This window comes from Furipterus horrens, unplaced genomic scaffold (assembly GCF_987537825.1).
Source record: "Furipterus horrens unplaced genomic scaffold, mFurHor1.1.pri manual_scaffold_7, whole genome shotgun sequence".
NCBI lineage: Eukaryota > Metazoa > Chordata > Mammalia > Chiroptera > Furipteridae > Furipterus > Furipterus horrens.
Window position 1 is genome coordinate 138929409 of NW_028327177.1, and position 20682 is coordinate 138950090.

General features: G+C 46.6%; 2 protein-coding genes across 3 annotated transcripts in view; one reads left to right on the forward strand and one right to left on the reverse strand.

Annotated features, from left to right (window-relative positions):
* The window catches only part of KIF9 (kinesin family member 9), a 35855-nt gene extending 34330 nt beyond the window's left edge, over positions 1 to 1525 (reverse strand). The window contains exon 1 of the mRNA XM_090284644.1: positions 1336 to 1525. Coding sequence (XP_090140770.1) covers positions 1336 to 1495 — 160 coding nt within the window. The 5' untranslated portion in view covers positions 1496 to 1525. The remainder of the gene's footprint in view (positions 1 to 1335) is intronic.
* Positions 1526 to 2709: 1184 nt separating this feature from the next.
* KLHL18 (kelch like family member 18) overlaps positions 2710 to 20682 on the forward strand; it is a 40703-nt gene continuing 22730 nt past the window's right edge. For both annotated transcript variants that reach the window (XM_090284645.1, XM_090284646.1), the window contains exon 1: positions 2710 to 3162. In XM_090284645.1, coding sequence (XP_090140771.1) covers positions 3034 to 3162 — 129 coding nt within the window. In that variant the 5' untranslated portion in view covers positions 2710 to 3033. The remainder of the gene's footprint in view (positions 3163 to 20682) is intronic.

Genomic DNA, 20682 nt, shown 5'->3' on the forward strand with positions numbered 1-20682 from the left:
AGGCCTGGGTTGTGGGCCAGGTCCCCAGTTGGGGGCATGAGAGAGGCAAGCGATCAATGTCTCTCGCACATGGCTGGTGTCTCTCCCTTTCTCCTTGCCTTCCCCTCTCTCTAAAAATGAGTAAATAAAATATTTTTTAAGAAAAGAATGTTAGCACTTTACATGTATTATCTAAGAGAAGTTCAATGAGTGTTACTGGATACAAATGATTTCATATTTTAAAAATATTAATGTTTCTCCACATTTCTAGACACAACTTCTGGTGACCACTTGATTTCCTCTAACAATTATATTAACTCTCATCAAGTGGCATAAAGTATCTACAGAAGCAAGTTAAACAGAGACAGGCCCTGCCCTTTCCTTTTAGTATCAATGATGTGGACATAAAACTCTAACCCTAGTCACAAGCCGTTCAGATGTCAAATCAAATAAGCAAACATGTTACTTTCATATTTGCATATGGTAGAGTAGGTGTCCACCTCCTACATCCCTCAAGTGATGATTTCATTAGAAATAAAAAGCCACAAATAGCTCTAAGGGGAATTCCAAATTGAAGAAACTGGAGAGAACGTCTCATCTCTAAGTTCACTTGGATTGAGGCCAGCAATTTTCAACCTTTTTCACCTCATGGCACATAAACTAATAACTAAAATTCTGTGGCACACCAAAAAATATATTTTTTGCTGATCTGAGCAAAAAAAAATAGGTCTAATTTTGATTTATCCACACTGGACAGCTGTTGCGTTAGCTGTTGTCATTTTTTAAATTTGACACTCTAAGGGAAAAGAGGTCAGTGCCCCTGACTAAGTAGATACTGCACATTTTAAAAATTCTTGAGGCACGCTGGTTGAAAATCACTGCTCTAGGCTACTGGGAAGTTGCGAGTGGAGGGCGGTGTGTTTTGGCTCAGGCAAGCACCCTCAATCTCTAAAGCTTCTGGGAAACATTCCCCACGACAGCCTGAGGGCCCAACCTCCTGCCCAGCGGACCCTCTGACAAGTACCATGAAAAAGTCAGGTAGCCTCTGGGGGTAGGTGCCCAGGCCTCCCGCCTGCCAGCCCCCACCCACTGACAGCACGAGGGTAGCACAGGCCAAGCCCCAACATCACCCTCCCCTCAGAGCCTGCCCTTTCTCTGCCCTGCAATTTGCCAACATGCAGATGCACATGCTTCCCAAGGCCCTCCCCATGCTCACACCCATGGCCCCGGTCATGCCAGAAGCCATACCCGCTAGAGGCAAGCCTTCTCTATTAACTACACCCCTCCTGCGAGTGTGCTGCTCAGCAGTCCCTCAATACCCAGACATTCGGGGACCTCATGCCATCTTGCACTTACTGAAATAATTCTTGTTACCGTTCTTACGCCGCATCATTTGAATGGGTTTCAGCTCCCAAATTAAATTACAGGCTGCTTGAGGGATAGGACTGTGCCTTGTATCTCTTTTGAATCCCCCCTCAATATCCAGAACAGTGCCCAGCACAGAGCAGGTGCTCATGAAATGGTGGCGGGTGGTGATGGTCGTGGCTGGAAGTCAGAGGGTGGCTGAATCTCCATATATGGGTCCATCTTCGGTCACTACTGAGAGAGTCCCAAGGGGCATATAATGTCACTCTCCTCCCACACCAACCTGTAAGCCCACAGCCCTTCTAGGAGGACACTTGGTTTCCAAGCACCACTTTCAAGAAGCCATGTTCAGCCCCCTCACCACGCCCTTCCTTTTAGCAGGGTCCTTCTCCCTCAGGACCTTGTGGGGAATGTCGCTCTCACAGGTACTATCCTTAGATATTTCCTGTGTAAATAAGTAAGCCTCGGAGTGGCCACCAGGAAAACTCTTCGCTGTGGAGACTCACGCTTTTCTCGTTTGTTTTAGGGGTGGGAATGAACAGAATTGCCCCCAATCATCTGAAGGCTCGATAAAAGGAGAGGGACCATATGCTGGGACAGTAGGCACCCGCTGGGTTCCTATCTTCCAGCAATCCTGCCCAGACCAGGGGCTCTCCTGGGAAACCCTCGTAGCCACCAGAGCGGCAACAGCATCGGAACCGCCCCAAGACAGGGTCAAAACGCACCCAGCCTTGAGTCAGACGAAAGGCTCGGATCCAGGCAGAACTGGCCTTTCCCCTTTTTTCTCACCCAACACGCCGGACCCCTTTGTGCAGTATGGGAGGCAGTGGACCTTAGGACCATTCCTGTCCTCTGAAGCAATTTCCTTCTCTGTAAAGCAAAGGGCTCAGACTGTCGACCCCGAAGCCCCGTGCAGTTCGAAAAACGTTAAGTGCACAAAAGCCCAGAAGACCTGTCGGCCCCTTTCTCACGCCCTCTGAACCTCAGGCGCGACGGAGGACCCTCGTGCGGCCAGGGAACGTTAGATCCGAAGATCCCAAGCTGCAGCAAAGCAGAAAGGGCCCCCGCAAAGCCGCTCGGTTTCGCAGATCAGGGAGCCAAGCTGGAGGACTCCCGAATGGAACGGTGTTTGGGTCCCAGCCGCTGTCCGCCGCCCGAGAGTACATCCCCTCTCCGACCTCCCTTCATCCCACCCCGACCGCTCGTGGCCCCTGCTCACCGCGACAGAGGTAACAGCACTGCCGCAACGCGACCACTGCAACTGCTGCGACTGAAAACCTGTGAGCCGGGCAACGGGACTGTGTACACAGCCGCCATGGCAACGGGCGGCTTCCGGAAGTTCCGGAAGTAGCGGGGTGGTGGCGGAAATGAAGTCCGCGGGCCTTTGTTGAGATACGAGTAAGGTCAGGGCAGAATCGGAAAAACGGGAGATGGGGCCGTTGGTTCTAGGGAAAATGCTGCAGCTGCAGGCGCGAGACGAGGGTCGAGTTGTGGGGACGGAGGCTGCTCAGGAACCAGGAAGCGGGGAAGCGCGGCTTCCGGCGCAGAGCCGTCTCTAACTACGGCGGCCGCGCAGGCCCGCCTAATCCCAGGGCTGCGCCCGAGCTGCTGTGGGCGCGTGTCCGCGCCCCGCCCTGCCTCGTTTAGAGCCGGCCGGCCAGGCCTGCGCAGTCGCGGCGGCCGGGGAAGATGGTGGAGGACGGCGCGGAGGAGCTGGAAGATCTGGTGCACTTCTCCGTGTCCGAGTTGCCTAGTCGCGGCTACGGCGTCATGGAGGAGATCCGGCGGCAGGGCAAGCTGTGCGACGTGACGCTCAAGGTGCCGATGGCTGGGCGGCTCGGGGCTGAGGGAAAAGGGACCTTGTGGGGAGGAAAGAGGGGCGGGGCCGATAGGGGAAGCGAGGTCCAGCGGGCAGAGGGGTGGGGAAAGGGGGTTTGAGGGAGACCGTGCCGGGCAGGGAGGCGGCGAGTGGGAGAGGCGGGTTGGGGCTGAGTGTGTTGACGGACTGACACAGCCTCTCAGCCCTTAGAAGGGAAGGCGAGAGGCGCGCCGCCGAGGCCCTCCGAGTGGGAGCCATTGGGGTGCCCGCCTCCCTTTTCTGTCACGGACGAAAGAAAATGGACTTGCAGCCCCTCCGTAGAGGAAGGGGTGGTGGCCATCCCTGCATTCTCATGGGCAGCGCCGAAGCACCTTCTCTTGTCGCCGCAAACGTCCTTTGTGCCCCTCGACGTTAGCTGCGTTGTAGCAGCCGCCGCTTTTCCGTAGCAGTCATTGCTTGCCCTTGCTGGTTACATTGACACCTCGTCGCTCGAGAGCTTTTAAAATCGGATCTGGGGATCTTTTGGTGTGGGCGCTGCTCTGCCCCACCCGGGGAGACCTCCCACCACCACCGCGGCACTGAGGTCACGGAAAATGGGCTGATGGGCGGCGTGGAGCGGGATGTCATAACCTCCGCTTCCCGGCGGGCTCTCGGGGCGCCAGGGCCAGCCTTCCTCCTGCGCTTTGCTTGTTTCCATTCCCGCGGGAGAGGCACGCGGGGCCGCGGGGCTGCTGCGCCCGGTGGGGCCGTCCAGGTGGGGCGGCGCTGCTGGGGGCCCGGTCCCTGCGCGGCTGCGGCTGCGGCTGCAAAGCTCCCGGCGTCCGGGGAGGGCCCCGTTTAAAAACGCAATAATGCTACACAGAGCTCTTGCTCTTATTTTCTCCAGGCTTAAGGAAACTTTGTCTTCCGCGTAGTGGAGTCAGACCTCCGGAGGACGCTAGACTAGAATTGCCAAGTGTGACTTTGGAGTTTTTAAGGATCTGGATTAAAATTTTAGTTGTAATTTTGGGCAGCTTACTTAATTTCTCGAAGCATCAGTTTTCCAAGTGCAAAAAGAGATGATTCCTAATTCTCAGTATTAGTGTGAGGATTAAATGAGAACATTAGTGGTATCTTTTGCATAATGCCTGGCATGAGGTTTTTATTTTTAATTTAATCTTGACTGGCATAAGTTTTTCATGACTTAACTGTTACAGGACAGAAGGAGTTTGTTCACCTGGCACCAGCAGAGCCAAACACTAAACACTGAGAATTGCAGTGGAGAAATATTGGCTATTTTATTGATGAATGGCGCCATCCGGGAGAATGGGATGCCAGTGCTCACAAGCCTGGACTCCTCCGTGGCGTGTAGGTTACAGGTTATATAGGGCAAAACCACAAGGCACCAGGGGTTAGGGGTGAGGGATTGGTGTCTACTGGGAACTGATTGGTCAGAGGTGAGGCAAGGGCAGTGAATTGTTGCTTCAGGTCTTGAGGACAGCTCTGAGGTCTGTTCCCATGTCCCCCTGCCTGGTCTCATAGGAAAGTAGTCTGGGGGTCATTCTACCGTAGGGCTCAGGAGCTGAAACATAACAGTTTAAGATGTCATCTTTAGCCTGCCAGGGGTCTGGCCTTGTGACTATTAGTTAGGCTGGGGCTACTGTCTCCTGATTATTGCGGGAAAAGCTAGGTCTGAGAGAGAGAGAGGTGGAAAAGGAGAATAATTTCTAGAGCTAGGATTCAAAACTAAATTATTTATTCAAAGTTCTAAGGACCCTTGGTTTCATAAACCCCTCCTGAAAGAGGAGTGAGATAGCTTGAGAGGGGGAAGATCTTTAGTAGGAACCAAGGAGTTTGAGGAAAATGAGCTGGACTTAAGGAGGCAGAAGAAAGAAATATAAATGAGAGGTTTTTGATGTCGAGGCTACCAGAGATTTGTAAGCAGAAGAATGATCTGGTTGTGGCAGTAAGACTTGGGGTGAGTAGAGACTGGTGAAAAGCAGTAATAGGGGAACATTTTGGGGTTAAGATTTAGCCTGAAAGGGTGAGCCAGGGAGAGCTGGTATGACACAGAGAAGCCAAAAAGGCAGGAAAGAGTGGGATGGCCACAGATGCTTCTACGTAAGTTAAAGTGGTGCATTTTGCCTCTGCATCTAATGCAAACACAGAACATAGCAACCCTTTATCATAAAAATGCTTTTGTGATTTTTTTTCATTAAGATGTTTTTTGTTCATTCAAAGGAACGAGAGTTAGTTCCAAATAAGGAAGTTTCAGAGGTAGTTCCCACCAAGAGTGTCAATTTGAATTGCTGTGTTAGTTTCAAGGATCTGGGACATAAGAACCAGTATAAAGGCACAGGCGAGAGCTGGACAGGACTGTAGGAAGCATCTGCTTCACTGGTTTTCTAACTGTTCTCTAGAGTCTGAGACATGGCCCAGTGGCATTGTGACGATGGGGGCCATGGGGACGCCAAGCAAACCAGGCTCTGCCTCGCTTCCCTCCCGTTCACCAGAGCTGCTCTGTGAAATCTGTTTTGGTCTCTCTCTTTCAGGGTAGCATCTTTCCTGAAACCTCTGGAGATTCCAGACTGTCTTCCAAATAAATGGGTCCTAAAACACTGGTTGGAAGCTTTTTGGCGTGGGATGGGTTTATTTATGGGTGGGCCTCCCTGTAGGGCAGTGGTTCTCAAACGTGAGTGGGCGTTAGCATCTCCTGGTGGCCTTGTTCACTGGCTGCTGGGCTTAGCCACGCAATTTCTTATTCAGCAGGTCTGGCGTGGGCTTGAGAATTTGTGTCTGACAGATCCTTTGGGGATGGTGCTCCTGGTCTGAGGCCACGTTCTGAGAGCTTCAGCTGTGTGATGATGGGCCTGGCCTTTTCAGAATCCACTGATCTTCTTCAGGCTTCTGGCTACGTGGAATAAGCTGGGCTGTTACTCTAGGAGCCTTATGGTGGGAGGGAATTGAGGGCTCTCGCTTCTGCATACAGACTTCCGCTCACTGCCTTGTCTTCAGTGGTGCCCTGGTTACCCACGTCCGGAGTCTCTGATTTATCCTGTTCAGAGAATAAACGTCCAGCTTTCTGCTGGGATGGTGATGGAGCAGTTACTTGCCTGGTGTGGGCTTTAGTCCTGCCTGTTTTCAGCCTTCCTTAATGCTCACACCTGGAGGGGACTCCTGTGTGTCTGGCAGTTGAGTTGGGATGGGGGTCTGCAGTGGCTGGCCATCTGCAGCGCTTAGTCTTCTCTGTCTCAGTCGGTGACTACTCATTTGTCTGCTTCTCATCTTCCAAAGTTTGGTGACATCTCTAATCTCTCTCTCTTTCAGCTTCTTTTTCTTTGGGAGCTTTGCTATTCCTTGATTGTCAATCAGAGAAGTCGTACACATAGCACAGACTCAAGCCTGGCTGCCTGGGTTTGAATCTTGGCTCCGCCACTTACTGGCTGTGAGAACTTGGGCAAGTTCCTTAAACGCTGGTGATTCAGTTCCTTCATCTGTCAAATGAGGATCATTACCTACTGGATAAAGTGTTAAGGTTTCCATTAGTCAGTACATTTAATGTAATAGTCATGTGGTAAATGCTCAGTTAAGTGCAGATATTTAAGAATAATAACGTATGATGTTTCTAGAGGAGTGGAGATAAATGTGTATGTTCAGCCTGCCATTTTCAATTTGTTTTAGCTTCTGATGAATTCTAGGTGATTTTTTTCTAAACAATGTTCATTGCCTTAAGAGTTTGTAAACCATGGCTGTATGTCCATTGCATTTTACATACAAAGGAGGACCAAAGCACAGAAGGAGAGGGGACTTGTCCAAGGTCACAGATTAAAAGTAGGCAGAGCTAGGACTAGAGAGACTAGACTGCTAGTCTCCATGTTCTGGGCCAAGTATTCTTTCATGCTCTCCCATTGCATTTTCTATTGCTGACAGTGACTGAACTGATTTCAGCTGCTACCATGTGAATTGATCTATGTCAGGTAATTTGTAATCATTCTTTAAAAAAATTTTTTTTTAATTTTTTATATTAAGATTTTATTTATCTTTTTTTAGAAAGAGGAAAATGGAGGGAGAAAGCAGGAGAGAAACAACAATGTGTGATAGAAACATCTATTGGCTGCCTATTGCATGCCCGCAAGTGGGGTCCTGACCCACAACCCAGGCCTGTGCCCTGACTGGGAATCGAACCAGTGACCCTTTTGTTTGCATTCTGGTGCTCAGTCCACTGAGCCACACCAGCCAGGGCTGTAATCATTGTTAACATGTCATCTTTTCTGTCGTTCTGAGTGTTAAGGAGAGTGTGAAAGTCAGCATTAGCAGGCATGCCACATTCTCAAACAAACTTCACTGCCAACTCTTGAACCCTGCTTAATATTTTTTTGGAAATACTTGAAATTTAAATTCCTTGTGTTCCTGTTGGGTAATTTTAAGTAGAGGCGTAACAAAAAAGGATAATATATTAGATTTTTAAAAAATTACATTCTATATCCATGGTGACTTGAACCTCTTTAAAAAATGAAAGCAATGAACCCAGAAGATTTTGCATTCAGTCTTGAGAGCAGCTTCCCTGAAGCCCATCCTTGTATCTTGGGTCATGAATCCAACTGAGTCGTATTCTATCAGGAAAAGCCCATGGCCCTTCTCCTTGGAAAATCATTTTATCTTAAAGACTAGGAGGATAGTAGTGCAAAGCTTCTTGGCAACTTACAGCATAAGGCTTGGTCTGGGCATCCACGGAGCCTCTAATCCCCTCCTCCCAACAGTCAGGGGTCGAGCAGATTGGACAGACTCCCCAGAGTCAGTGAGTGTTCTCCACAACTTTTTATTCATGAGATCAAGACCCACCAAATTCATAATTTCTATTCTCCCCTCACCTCTCTCACTTCTTTCTTTCTCTTTGTTTGTGAGAACATTCTATTTGCTGACCCATAAGCTTAAGAGAGAAGGGCTGCCTACACACACACACACACACACACATTTTGTTTTGCAACCACTAATAAATGGCTCCTCAAAGAGCTGCTGCTATAAGCTTTCCCAGCATTTTCCCAAGGCCCCTGCTGAGGTTTTGAACCCAGATCTGAGAATTTAGCCTCCAGAAGGAAATGTCTTTTTTGTGGGTGAAAGGCACAGTATTAGAATATTTCCTTGTGGCTCTGGCTGGGTAGCTCAGTTGGCTAGGGCGTCATCCTGATGCACTGGGATTGTGGTTCACCTCTGATCGGGGCGCATACAGCAGGCAACCAATGGATGCGTGGATGAGTGGGGCAACAGGTCCACGCTTCTCTCTCTCTCTCTCTCTCTCTCTCTCTCTCAGATCAGTTAAAAAAGTACTTTAGAATATTGCCTTTTGACTCACTAAATCCAGGTACACAATTTTCACTGAAACTGGCTTCGCGAGCCACACATTTGTTTCTGGAATCTTGCCTAGTTTGTCACACTGATTTTGTGATGAAAGAGTGGGTGGGGAAGGATATCCGGGAGTCAAGTGCGCAGTTGTTGATGCGTGCCATTTTTATGTTATGTGTAATGCAGTGAACTGCCAGGTATAATTATAGAGAGGTGGAATAAAAACACTGGGGGCCATGGAGGTCCTGTATCAAAGCCGTCCGTTTTACAGATGAAAGAACCCCGAGGCTTAGTGATACTAAGGGGTTGCCCAAGGCAAAAAGCTACGTTACCTGAGCCCCAACACAGCTGTTCGGTGGTGGCAGCGATGCTTTTTCAGCCTCTGTTGGATTGCTCACCTGCCCTGCTCTGTGCTGGCGTGGAGCAGAGCAGGGAACGCACACCACCTGCACCACCTGCGGTGTCATCCTTGAGCACGGAAAGCAGCGATATGTATGTCCAGATGCAACGCCACTCTCATCTCAGGAGAGGAGGAAGATGCAGGCTTTTTCTCCTCGTCACCCGGACATACGAATTCTTGATTCTTTCGATTTTGAGATGACATTGTATTGGAAAACTTGTGCTTCTGAATATTGCTCATTCCCAGGGTTTTCTGCTGACATTTTTTAGGTCATGGTGTTCCTTTTCAGCCTTACCTCTTAATGAGCAGTTAGAAGTGAGAGGAAGAAGAACACGCTTTCCGAGAGGACGTGTACTTGTGCTATGAATTCATATTAACCAAGAAGTCAGTTTTGCTCTCTTTCTTCTTCAAGCCCTGTTGCGGGTAACGCTGCTGAATGTGGACATCGATTAGATGAATGAGAGAACCTGATGCTGCCTGACATGTGGGTGGGGAGAGAGAGTCGGAGGAATCTTGGAAAATCAGTTACCAATCAAGCAGCCTTCATGGGGTTTGCCCTGAGACTTCTGGAGCTTGGCTGGCCGGGTAACTTAAGAAGCCTGTGTCCAGAGATGCCTCTTACTGCACGCAGGCAGTTCATTTATCATTTTATATGAGACCCCGTTGCTTGGCCACTCCTGGTTCATCTTGTAGGCTGGCTGATGGGAAGTGAGACCACGCTGTTTTTCTGAAGGTGTGCTCTGAGCCCCTCCTACAATCCAAGCATGGCAAGTGCTTTCCTACTCTTGATTTGTGAGTGTTGCCACTCGCATTGCCTCCTTGGTGTGGTACCAGCCGGCCTTTCCCACCGGAACAGCTGATCGCATCACCGCTTGTTTCCAGCTGGGGACAATGAACCAATATGTGTGACCCAGCAGTTGGCAAGCATTTTCTGTAAAGAGCCAGATAGTAAATATTTTAGGATTTGTTGGTCATACAGTTTCAGTTGCAATTACTCAACTCTGGTGTGGTAGCACCAAAGCAGCTGTACGCAATACATAAACCAATGGGTATAGCTGTGTTCCAGTACAACTTTGCTTATAATGCAGGCATGGGCCAAATCCATTGGTTGTAGTTGGCAGAGCCCTGTTGCATACTAATAATGGCTTTTGTAAAGTTTAAGGCTTTGGGAGTAGGTAACACTTGCATTATTGTCCAGTGTATACTTCTTCAATTTCAACACAGTATCTAGAAATTGGAAACAGCCCTTGTTAAAGAGTACAAATGAACCAGAAGTGAAGAAGTTTTTGCTTTTCCAGCTCACTGCAGGTGATCGTGGACTGTCCTGGTTGGTTACTGAGTAACTGATGTAGGAGAAGTTACTGTTAAAATTTTCATCTGATCTTTAAAGTCTTGTAGCTCTGCTGGAGCTTGAAGTAGACTATTCCCAAAGCATTAAGTAAAGATACCTCCTTCCTTTCTCAGTTGAAGCTGAGGATGCTTAGCTGTTTGTGGAGCGGCAGGCCAGAGGAGGCCGTGGTGGCTCCTGCGCTCGCTGGACCAGACCAGCTGTTTTCAGGGCCAGGCCAGAGTTTGGGCTTTTCGCAGACAAAGTAGGTCAGTTCAGATATGGCCCAAGCCCTGACTGCTGTGGCTCAGTGGGTTGGGCTTTGGTCCTGTAAACTGGAAGGTCCTGGTTCAATTCCTGGTCCGGGCACATGCCCGAGCTTCAGGCCAGGTTTCCGGTTGGGGGTGTGTGAGAGGCAGCTTGCCCATCGATGTTTATCTCCCTCCCTCCCTTCCTTCCTTCCCCTGTCTCTAAAAATAAATAAATAAAAGCTTAAAAAGAAACAAATATGGCCCAATATCTCTGTGCAGAGAGTGCTGCATTTCTGATCAAAATACAAAAATCCTTTCAGAAAATAAGCTCAGGAACATATTCGTACCCCCATGTTCACAGCAGCATTATTCACAGTAGCCATAAGATGGAAGCAACCCACGCGTGCCATCAGTGGTTGAATGGATAAAATGTCGTACATTTTTTCCATACATACAATGGAATATTATTCAGCTTTAAAAAGGAAAAACAGTCTGGCACATGCTACACCATGGAAGAACCTACAAGATATTATGCTAAGTGAAATAAGCCATTCACAAACGACAGATGTTGTATGATTCCACTTGAAGTAAGAGTAGTCACGTATTTAGAAATAAAGTAGACTGGTCATTGCTCAGGGGTTGGGGGAATTGGTAATGGAAAAATTAGTGTCTGACGGACACAGTGTTTCAGTTGGGAAGATGGAAATAGTCCCGGAGGCGGACGGGGGCGCTGGTGGCACGACAGTGTGGATGTGCTTGATGCCACTGACCTGTGCACTTAAATACAGTTAAAATGGTCAATTTTATGTTATGTGCCTTTTACCACAGTTTAAAAAGAGAGAAGGCTAATAAGCTCAAGAAGGGTTGTAATAAGCTCGTGTGCGGTTGCCTGTGGCGCTCTGCGACTGTGGGACGCGGAAAGCAGAATTGGTTTCTATATCCAAACCTCTGGTCAGAAACACTTGACACTAATGCGTACTCTTCCCCACCCTTTACCTTTCGTAGTGTGCCCCCTCGGCTGGTAAGAGCCAACTTTTATTAGCTCAGTCCGGTGGCTGCACTTCAAATGGTCACATAAAAGGAATCGACTTACAAGAGATACATATTTAGGTGATGCACTCAAGTCGTAAGCTTATTTCTCCTGTGTCGACTTGTAAAATCTAAACGTCATGTAACCTTGACAGAGCTATCCTGAGGGTCAGCGAGTGACACTGTGCTCACATGTCCTCCAAGGAAAGGTTTGGTGGCATAGTTTGCAAATTACAGATGGCTTTCAGATCTATATTTCTACCTCTTATTTTGCTCCTAAATACTAGACCTACATTTCCATTTGTCCCATTGATCCTTATACTCATTACGTCTAAAATGAAACCCCTTTCCCTCCTAAACCATCTCTTCTTTTGTTCTCCTTGTGTGAGGATGGCCCACCATCCATCTAGTTATGTAAGGCTGAAATGCTGAACTTGGCTTTGGCTCGTCCCCTCTCCTTGATGTGTGTTCAGTGGCATTTTTCACAATAGTAATTACGTAATTACATACAGTATCATTACTTCATGAGAGCAGGGGCTGTGACTGAATTACTCACTGAGGTGTCTGCATAATTGTTAACCACTGTTCTAATTTAGACACTCTTCTCCTTCACTTAAGCCAGGGTTTTCTTTCTTCCTTTTTTTTTTAACTTCAGTAACATGCTGCGAGAATTCCTGCCCTTTAGGGAATGAATGGTCCTTGAGCAGCTAACGGATTCTTGTCCTTCCGTCTCAGCTCTGATTGTGTCGTTCGCATTTCATTCTCACCCAGTGTGCTCAGCAGATATGTCAGTATCTTCCACGTGCCAATCACTGTTCAAAGTCCTGGGGACCCCGCAGGGAGCAGAGGGAGCAAAGCCTCTCTGAGGGGTGTGAGCTTACATTCGGGGGGGTGGGGGGAGCGGCGGATAGTAAAAAATAAATCAATATAGAGTGCCCAGTGGTGATAAATGCTGTGGAGGAAAATAAAGGGGACTGAGGGTGCTCTTTCTGTTAGAGGGACCAGGACTGGCCTTTCTGAGTAAACCAGAGCGAAATGAGGGAGGGACCCATGAGCATATCTGAAGGAAGAGTATTCTAGAGCCCTGAGTAGGAGCATACTTGGTATTCAGGGGAAACAGCAAGCTGCTGGTGTGCTAAGAATAGTGACCTAGGAGAAGAGTGGAAAGACCTGAGGTTGGAGAGGGAGCCCAGCACAGTTCCTTGCATCGCACAGTATGAGTCAGTAAATACTTGCTGAAAGCGAATAAATGAATGAAGGTAGACAGCAGTGGTTCCTTTGTTTATGAATGTAGATCAGGGCAGGGTGTGAGGAGCGTGCCTGAGAAAGGAAGGGTGCATGTCCCATAGCTCACAAACCTGCACCTTCCCCTGCTTCTCCTGGCTGGGAGAGAGGATGCTAACAGGCAGAGCAAGAAAGACCAATTTTGGCCTGTTCTTGAAGGAGCTCCATTCTTCTGCATCACAGGGAAAAACAGATTGGAAACTTGTCAGGGGAGCAGGAAGTAGAGCAGAGCTAGTCAACTCTTGGTGGCTTTAAAAGGTGCTCCCGCCCATGTTGGGTACAGCTTGTCGTCTTTCCCCGTGTCCGTACCATAGGCTATCACTTTGAAGTCAGCAAGGCACCTGGGGAGAGCCAGGGTGGAGTAGGGGTGCAGGAGCAGCAGGTGGCGGCTGGTTTTCACCAGGATTAAGGGAAGGACTGCTGATTTAACTGAATCTCTGATTATTCTAAGCTGCTCACAGAAACCCGTCACTGCCCTCTGTGAGACTTAGGAGGCAGAAGCTTAAGGATGTCCTGTTGGTGTCGCCTGACGGGAATCGAACTGGTGACCCTTTGGTTCGCAGGCAGGTGCTCAATCCACTGAGCCACACCCGCCAGGGCCATTTCTTTTGGATATATACCTAGGGTGGAATTGCTTTGTCATATTGTTATTCTATGTTTAACTTTTTGAGGAACTGCCAACCTCTTTCACAGTGACTACATCATTTATATTCCCACCAGCCGTAGATTCCCCCCATATCTTTGTCCACACTGGTTGTTTTTTTTTTTTTGTAAATAGCAGTCCTTGTGAGTGCGAAATGATTTCTTATTGTAGTTTTGATTTGCGTTTCCCTGATGACTACTGTTAAAAAAATCTTTTTGTGTGTTTATTGGCCATCTGCACTTTATTCTTCTTGTTCAAAATTGTTTTGGCTGTTTTAGTTCCTTTGCCTTTGCATATAAATTTTCGAAAGATCTGTTCTGTATCAAAATAATCTTGCTGGGATTTTGATAGGAATTGCATCAAATCTGTACATCAATCTGGTTGAGTACTGACTGACATCTTTACTGTGTTGAGTGTTGTCACCCTTGAACTCAGTGTGTCCTTCATTTATTTAGATCTTTGATTCCTTTAATTAGCATTTTGTTGCTTACTTGTCCTGTACATGAGCTTGTTAGGTTTATGCCTAAGTATTTGATACTTTTCATTGATTATATATGTAATTTTTAAATTTAGTTTTCACATGTTAATTGCTAGTATGTGGGAATACAGTTGATTTTTGTATGTTGATATTGTATTCTGTGACCTTGCTGAACTCACTCATTTTTGGTAGGGTGATTTGTTTGTTTATTTTTTGTAGCCGGCTTTGGATTTTCTACATAAACCATCATGTCACTGGCAAACAAGGATAGTTTTATTTCTGACTTTCTGATTTTTATTCTTTTTATTTCATTTTATTGCCTTACTGCACTGGCTAGAAATTCAGGTCCAGTTGAGTAGCAGTGGTAAGAGTGGACATCAGTGCCCTTTTCTGCATCTTATGGTAAGGCGTTCAGTTTTACCAATAAGTATGATGGTAGCTAAACATCAACAGATGTTCTTTATCGAGCTGAGGAAATGTCCCTCTATTCCTAGTGTTGTTTTCTTAATTTTTAAAAAATTTTATTTATTTGTTCTTAGAGGGGAAGGGAGGGAGAAAGAGAGGAAGAGAAACATCAATGTGAGAGAGAAATCTCTAACCGTTGCCTCTCGTATGCCCCCAACCGGGAACCCGGCCTGCAACTTGGGCATGTGCCCTGACCAGGAATTGAACCTGCAGCCCTTTGGTTTGCAAGAGGATGTCCAACCCACTGAGTTACACCAGTCAGAGCTGTTTCTAGTATTTTGAGAGTTTTTATGATGAATCACTGTTGAATTTTGTCAAATGCTTTTTCTGCATCAACTGAGAGGATTGTGTGACTTCTCTTTTATATAGCTTGTTAATATGGTAGATTACATTGGTTGACTTTTTAACATTGAACCTGCCTTGGATCCCCAGAATAAGTTCTACTTGGTCACGGTATATAACTATTTTTATATGTTACTGAATTCCATTTGCTGATATTTTGTTAAGGAATTCTGCATCTGTATTCATGCGGAGTATTGTCTGTAGTTTTCTTTGTGCTTTCTTAGTCTAGTTTTGCTATTAGGCTAAATGAACTAGTCTCCTTTTCTTCTGCAAGAGATTGTTTAGAATTGGTATACATATGACCAGGGTATCGTTATGGTGGGAGAAAAGGAAGTTGGAGCTGTGAGGAAAGAGCAACATCTCTACTGTCCACACTTACAGAGGAGGAACGAAAAGGCCATAGTTCCTGCTTTTCTGACCTTGGGCAGGCCACATACCTCTGAGTTACAGGGATTCAGATGATGGGTTTGGTTATCTGTGCCCGAAGTAATGACTTTTCCAAGAAAGGAAAGTCTTTGGAATTCAACATGTGAGTCATCCATGCAGAGGATATCTGTCGACTATCTCTGTGTGTATCTCAGCATCCCAGTCAATAAAACACTGTTCTTGTCATATGCCTTTGATACATGTAATGGGTACTCTCACCAAAGTGTTTTTGCAAATGGGGTCCTTTAACACCTGACTAGTGAGCAACTGGTGGGCCTTGAGGCATCACAGGACCCAATCAGAGATGAAAGAAGCCACCTTTAGTTTTAGCCCATTGGTTAAGGCCAAGAAGGAAGATTTCCCTTTTCTGAATTCCCGCAGGGGTTTGTCTGAATGTCAGTGCTCAAAACTCTGGCTCCTAATGGCAGACCTGCCTCAGCGAGACCAACCATTTATTGGCTCAACACCCTCCTCCCACTGCAGACTGGTTTGTCCCACGTGGAGGGCGATGGCCAGCTGATGGCTCCTTGCTACTCTGGAAGGATTGTCCCTCCTTTTCTTTCTCGTGTGAGAAATCCGGAAGAAGGGTCTAACTGGCAGAGCCGAGGGCACGTGTTGGTTAGTGTGGCTGGAGTGGAGATAGAAGTTCCCAGAAAAGCTGGAGCCCTGGACAGAACTGCATGAGACAGAACCTATAGCTAGTCATATGTTTTTGGAAGAGTTTCAGTGGGTGTGTTGAAGCCACAGTGTTTTCTGTTACCTTCAAGTATCCTAAAATAGTTTATTAATATAGCATCACTATAACATTATAGATAATTGATAGCTAATATAGCATTATTAATATATAGTTAATAGCTCTATCTATATGATATAACTAGATACATATCTAGTTACTAATTAATAAGTAATAATAGATTGATTGTTGTACTAGCCCTCAAATGTTATGTTTATTTGAAGATTTACTGTTCCTATTTATAAATGTAAGAAAAATTTGAAGGAAATGAGAAGAAAATTATAATGCCTCCTGCTCAGTCTACAATAGTCTTTTCTAAATTTATCTTTCTTCTTTTCTAAATTTAACCAAGAGAACCTCCAGTTCATTTTGACTATAATCCTTAGTGAAATTGCTACTTTCTTCTATGGGGTTAATTTATTTTACAGGAAATTGTTGATTTTCTGGGCTGCTATTGAGGATAGAGTTGATATTTCGATATCAATGATTATTTACTGAGCTATTTAAGGGATATACAAGGTCCCATTACCCTCAAGGAGTCTGAAGTGCACTGGAGTAGGCAAAAGCAGAAAACTGTAGCCCCCGAGACTGAGGCTTCCCATCTCAGGCGCGGAACAGCCCTACACGCCTGACACTGAGTCAGATTTCGGTTGGGGGTGGACAGCTGGGCCCACCTGCCTTGTGCTTGGGGGTTGCTGAGTGAGGCGTGGAGGACTGGTTGGTACCTGGGGTAGGAAGGTGGATGCTTCAAGGCGTGTTACGCAACCCACCTCCTACGTGGACATGGCTGCATTATTTGCTGAGGCTGATTAGCATTTAAACTCCATGTGGGTGGGTGGAGAAAGAGAAAATTATTGTGTAACTATGATTAAGTAACTGAAGTTTTAAAAAAGGCACATTGGTGGTGGCAGGCCCATACAGGCTCCACCGTGAATGCACCTGCACCTATTGCAGGCTTAGCTCATTTCCTCTTTAAAAGGAGCAAGCATTTTGTAAAATTAAAAAAAACAAAACAAAACAAAAAACGAACAACAAAACACTGTTTATCTCAGTGGTGAATTTCACAAGGGCTGGCAGTTGAGCAGAGGGAGTCTGTGAATGCCAATAGAAAATCAGGTATGATGTGGGCTGGGCTGGGGTGGGGTGGGGGTGGGGATCTTAACTAGGCGATCCGCACCTTCTCCTTTTTAGAGAATGTGTTCACGCCGCTCTTCATAATATTGCTCCCTGTGACCCTAGAGCCGAGATCAGAGAAGTTTTTCTATCAAGGGGCAGACCGAAAATATTTCTGTCTTTGTGGTTATTGGTCACTGTTCCACTCTGCTTCGCCACTCTAAGTTCTACATTCGAGGACATTTCATTTAGCAACCAGTTGTACAGCACTTAGTGTGTGCTGTGCACTGTTTCAGGTGCCTCACACGTTAGCTAACTTCATCCTCAGAATGATCCCGCGAGAGAGGTACTGTTTACCGAATTTTGCCAAGGTGTAAATTGAGGCACACAGAGGTTAAGTAACTAGCCCAGGGTCGCAGCTAGTAAATGGCAGAAGCTACGTCTGAATTCAGGTAATTTAGCTACACAGTACCTGATCTTTCTACCCATGGTATGCTCCTATAAATGGTATAATTATTGACTTTCTAGCCTAAAGGAATTTTAGAGATTAATTCATCTCTAATACATCTCCTAGGCCCTGGCTGGTTTAGCTCAGTGGATTGAGCGTCGGCCTGCGAGCTAAGTGTCGCTGGTTCGATCTTCCAGTCAGGGTACATCAGAGAAGGAAAACTCTGACTCCAAAAAACCTCCGCTGCCTTGCGGCATACCTCTTCAGGGGAAGGGCTAAGGGAGTAAACCCCGACAGAAAATCCGGAGCCGGAGTCCCTAAGGCGGTTTGACGTTGTAGTCAACACCGGCAACTCCTGCGGCGCACCTGAAGCCAAGCTGTATTGACTCCGTCTTTCCCTTGGATCCTTCAGCTGCGAAGAGAGGGGGGGTCTGCTGCATGGGCAACAGCAGACCCTCCATATCACCCTGCCCAGGCTCTGTAGCTTCAGCGTCATCGCATGATGTCGATTCAACACGGGAGGAGACAGATACCGTGTCACTCCCGAGTCGGACTGCACAGCCATTCTCGGCGGTGCAGATAGACTCTTGAGAAGCTACACCATCGTCTCTCGAGACGGACGGCTGCCGACAATACATCTCCATCATAGGCTCATTTTTACACACCAGCCTCATAGCCTTTGTGATTCAAAGTTGTGCTCAGTAAAGTTATGGATTACAACTCATTATGCACTTTCAGCCTCTCTTGTGACTGCTTAGTCTTAAACCCCGCTGATCCCAAGGGTAGTCTTTCTGCACAGACTGGGCACTTAACTGTTCGCTTACTGTCTTACTTATGCTCGCTGTGAGCGTCTTGAAGGTAGGAACACAGTGTCAAAGTGTTTTCCATCAAGAAAGGAATATGTTCTGGGCATCTTTTGCTTTCTTCGGGAGCACCTGCCTCAGATTACTCCCTGCTCAGATTTTGCCCTGCCGCTTTTCCTGCTTGGCTAAGCAGCTGGTTGAATCTTGAGCCCCACCTGTCTCTGACAGGGAACAGAATTTGTGGTGTCTGCTACACTATCCCTGTTGATCTAAAGATACCGCCAGGGCACGGCTAGGAATGGAAAGTTTCCCAATCTTTCCAGGAAAGAATGGGAAGCTGTGTGTGTGTGTGAGAGAGAAAACAAGTCAAAATGTAGACAGATGATAAGGAGCTCAGGATTTCTGGTTCCTTTTGCCAGTTATAGTCCCAGACTGTACTCACCAGAGGACCTTGGTGCAGGAGTTGGCGTGCCACGTGGATTCCGCATAGTTTTACACACACACACACACACACACACACACACACACATATAGAGAGAGAGAGGGGTGCAGACAGACGAACATCGATTTGTTGTTCCACTTATTTATGCATCATTGGTTGCTTCTTATATGTGCCCTGATGACCAGGGATTGAACCTGCTACTTTGGCGTATTTGGACATCGCTCTAACCAACTGAGCTACCCAGCCAGGGCCGCTGTTTAACTTTTGGGCAAGTTACCTAACTTCTAAATCTTGGTTTACTCATCTATAAAGTAGAAGTCACAGGAGCTACTTAATGCAGAGGACTAAAATGAGAAAATATGTGTAATGGGTACTTGGCAAAAGGAACTCAATAAATCATCACCTCATTCTTTTAAGTGACATTTTAAGGACAGATTACAAATGAGAGTATTTGGGGTTTTTTAAGCTTTTCACAAAAGTGTAGGATCCCAGGATTATACAGTTGGAAGGTCCCTTAATAGTTTTAGAACCAGTAAAAGACTCCCATAAGCACTCTTATTCTTTAAAATAGAAAATGTTCCCTGGCTGGTGTGGCTCAGTGAATTGAGCATCAGCCTGCAAACGGAAAGGTCACTGGTTCGATTCTCAGGCAGGGCACATGCCCGGGTTGCAGCAGGTCCCCAGTAGGGGGCCTGCAAGAGGCAACTGGTCCCTTGATGTTTCTCTAGCACATCAAAGTTTCTTTCCCTCTCTTCCTCTCTCCCTCCCTCTCTCTCAAAATAAATAAATAAAATATTTTTTTACAAATCTGCTTCCCTGTAACTTCTAGATGTGCCCTCCTCCATGCGACAGGCATCCTAGGGTTTGAGACAGCTGCTGTGTGCCCACGAATCTTTTCCAAATTAGTCGCCTTTAGCCATTCCTCATGAGGTGAACAGCTTTCCCTTTGTTGTCTTGGTCTCCTTCTTCTAGATGAAGACAAATGTGTTGTTGCCCTGGACTAAACACAGAATTCAGATGTATTCTGGCCAGCACATCCCAAGTTAGGTCTATCTTCTCTTTAGCTGAGCTTTTTTTGGAAACTGGGTCACCTAGTTTGTACACATACAGCTTGTTCTTCTGTATTTTTTTTCTTCCTTTCTAGGTGAAAAATAAATGCATAGCTGTTGAACACAGCAAATCGAACACATTTTAACATCCAGTTCTTTCTGGAATTTCATTAAAGTGATAGTAAGGGGAAGAAAAAATATCAACAAATGAGCCACTTATAGACTGTTGGAGGCAAAAAGCATGTGTGGGGAACGCAGTGGGCAGAGGAACTGAAAGTGTCTGCTGGGGGAGAAACTAAGAAGAAAGAGAATTTGTGATGCAGAACCCTGGAGGCGTTCCAGAGTTGAAGACCAAATACTGAGATCAGGAAGATCTGGTGAAAGTCAGTGCGAAAAGCAATTAGATGCCTACAGTCCCTCCCCCAGTGTCTCAGGAGATGGGAGTTTTAGTCTTAGTCATTGAACCAGAGGCACACGAAACATAGAAGGGATGGAATATGGAGCGGATCTGAAAATCAGCCTTTAAGACAAAGTTCTAAATAGTGACCGGTAGGACCATTTCCTTCTCTCACCCGATTTCCAGAATATCTGCATGCAGTCACTCCCTTGGAAGAGATTAGAAGATCCTTTTGATAAAATTAGCCCCAGAGAGAACATTCTAAAGATACCAACTACTTCTAGGAATCCTCAATAAAAATGGCAGTTTCTTGCCTGATCACATCCTAATGTAAAGTACACAAGCCAATGAGCCTAGCCACAGCCGCCACCCGCCCCCCCCACCCCCGCCACAGAGGTTTCCAACGGCTTCTGAAAGTATGAGCAGAGAGCTAAACATAACGAGACATTTAAAGAAAGCCTCTAACATAAAAGACAGGGACCAAAACAAATGGGGGGGAAAAGAACCAGGAGGGAACGGTGAAAGCAAGGAGGAGGACGAGAAAATCTAACTACAGTATCTTGAGAG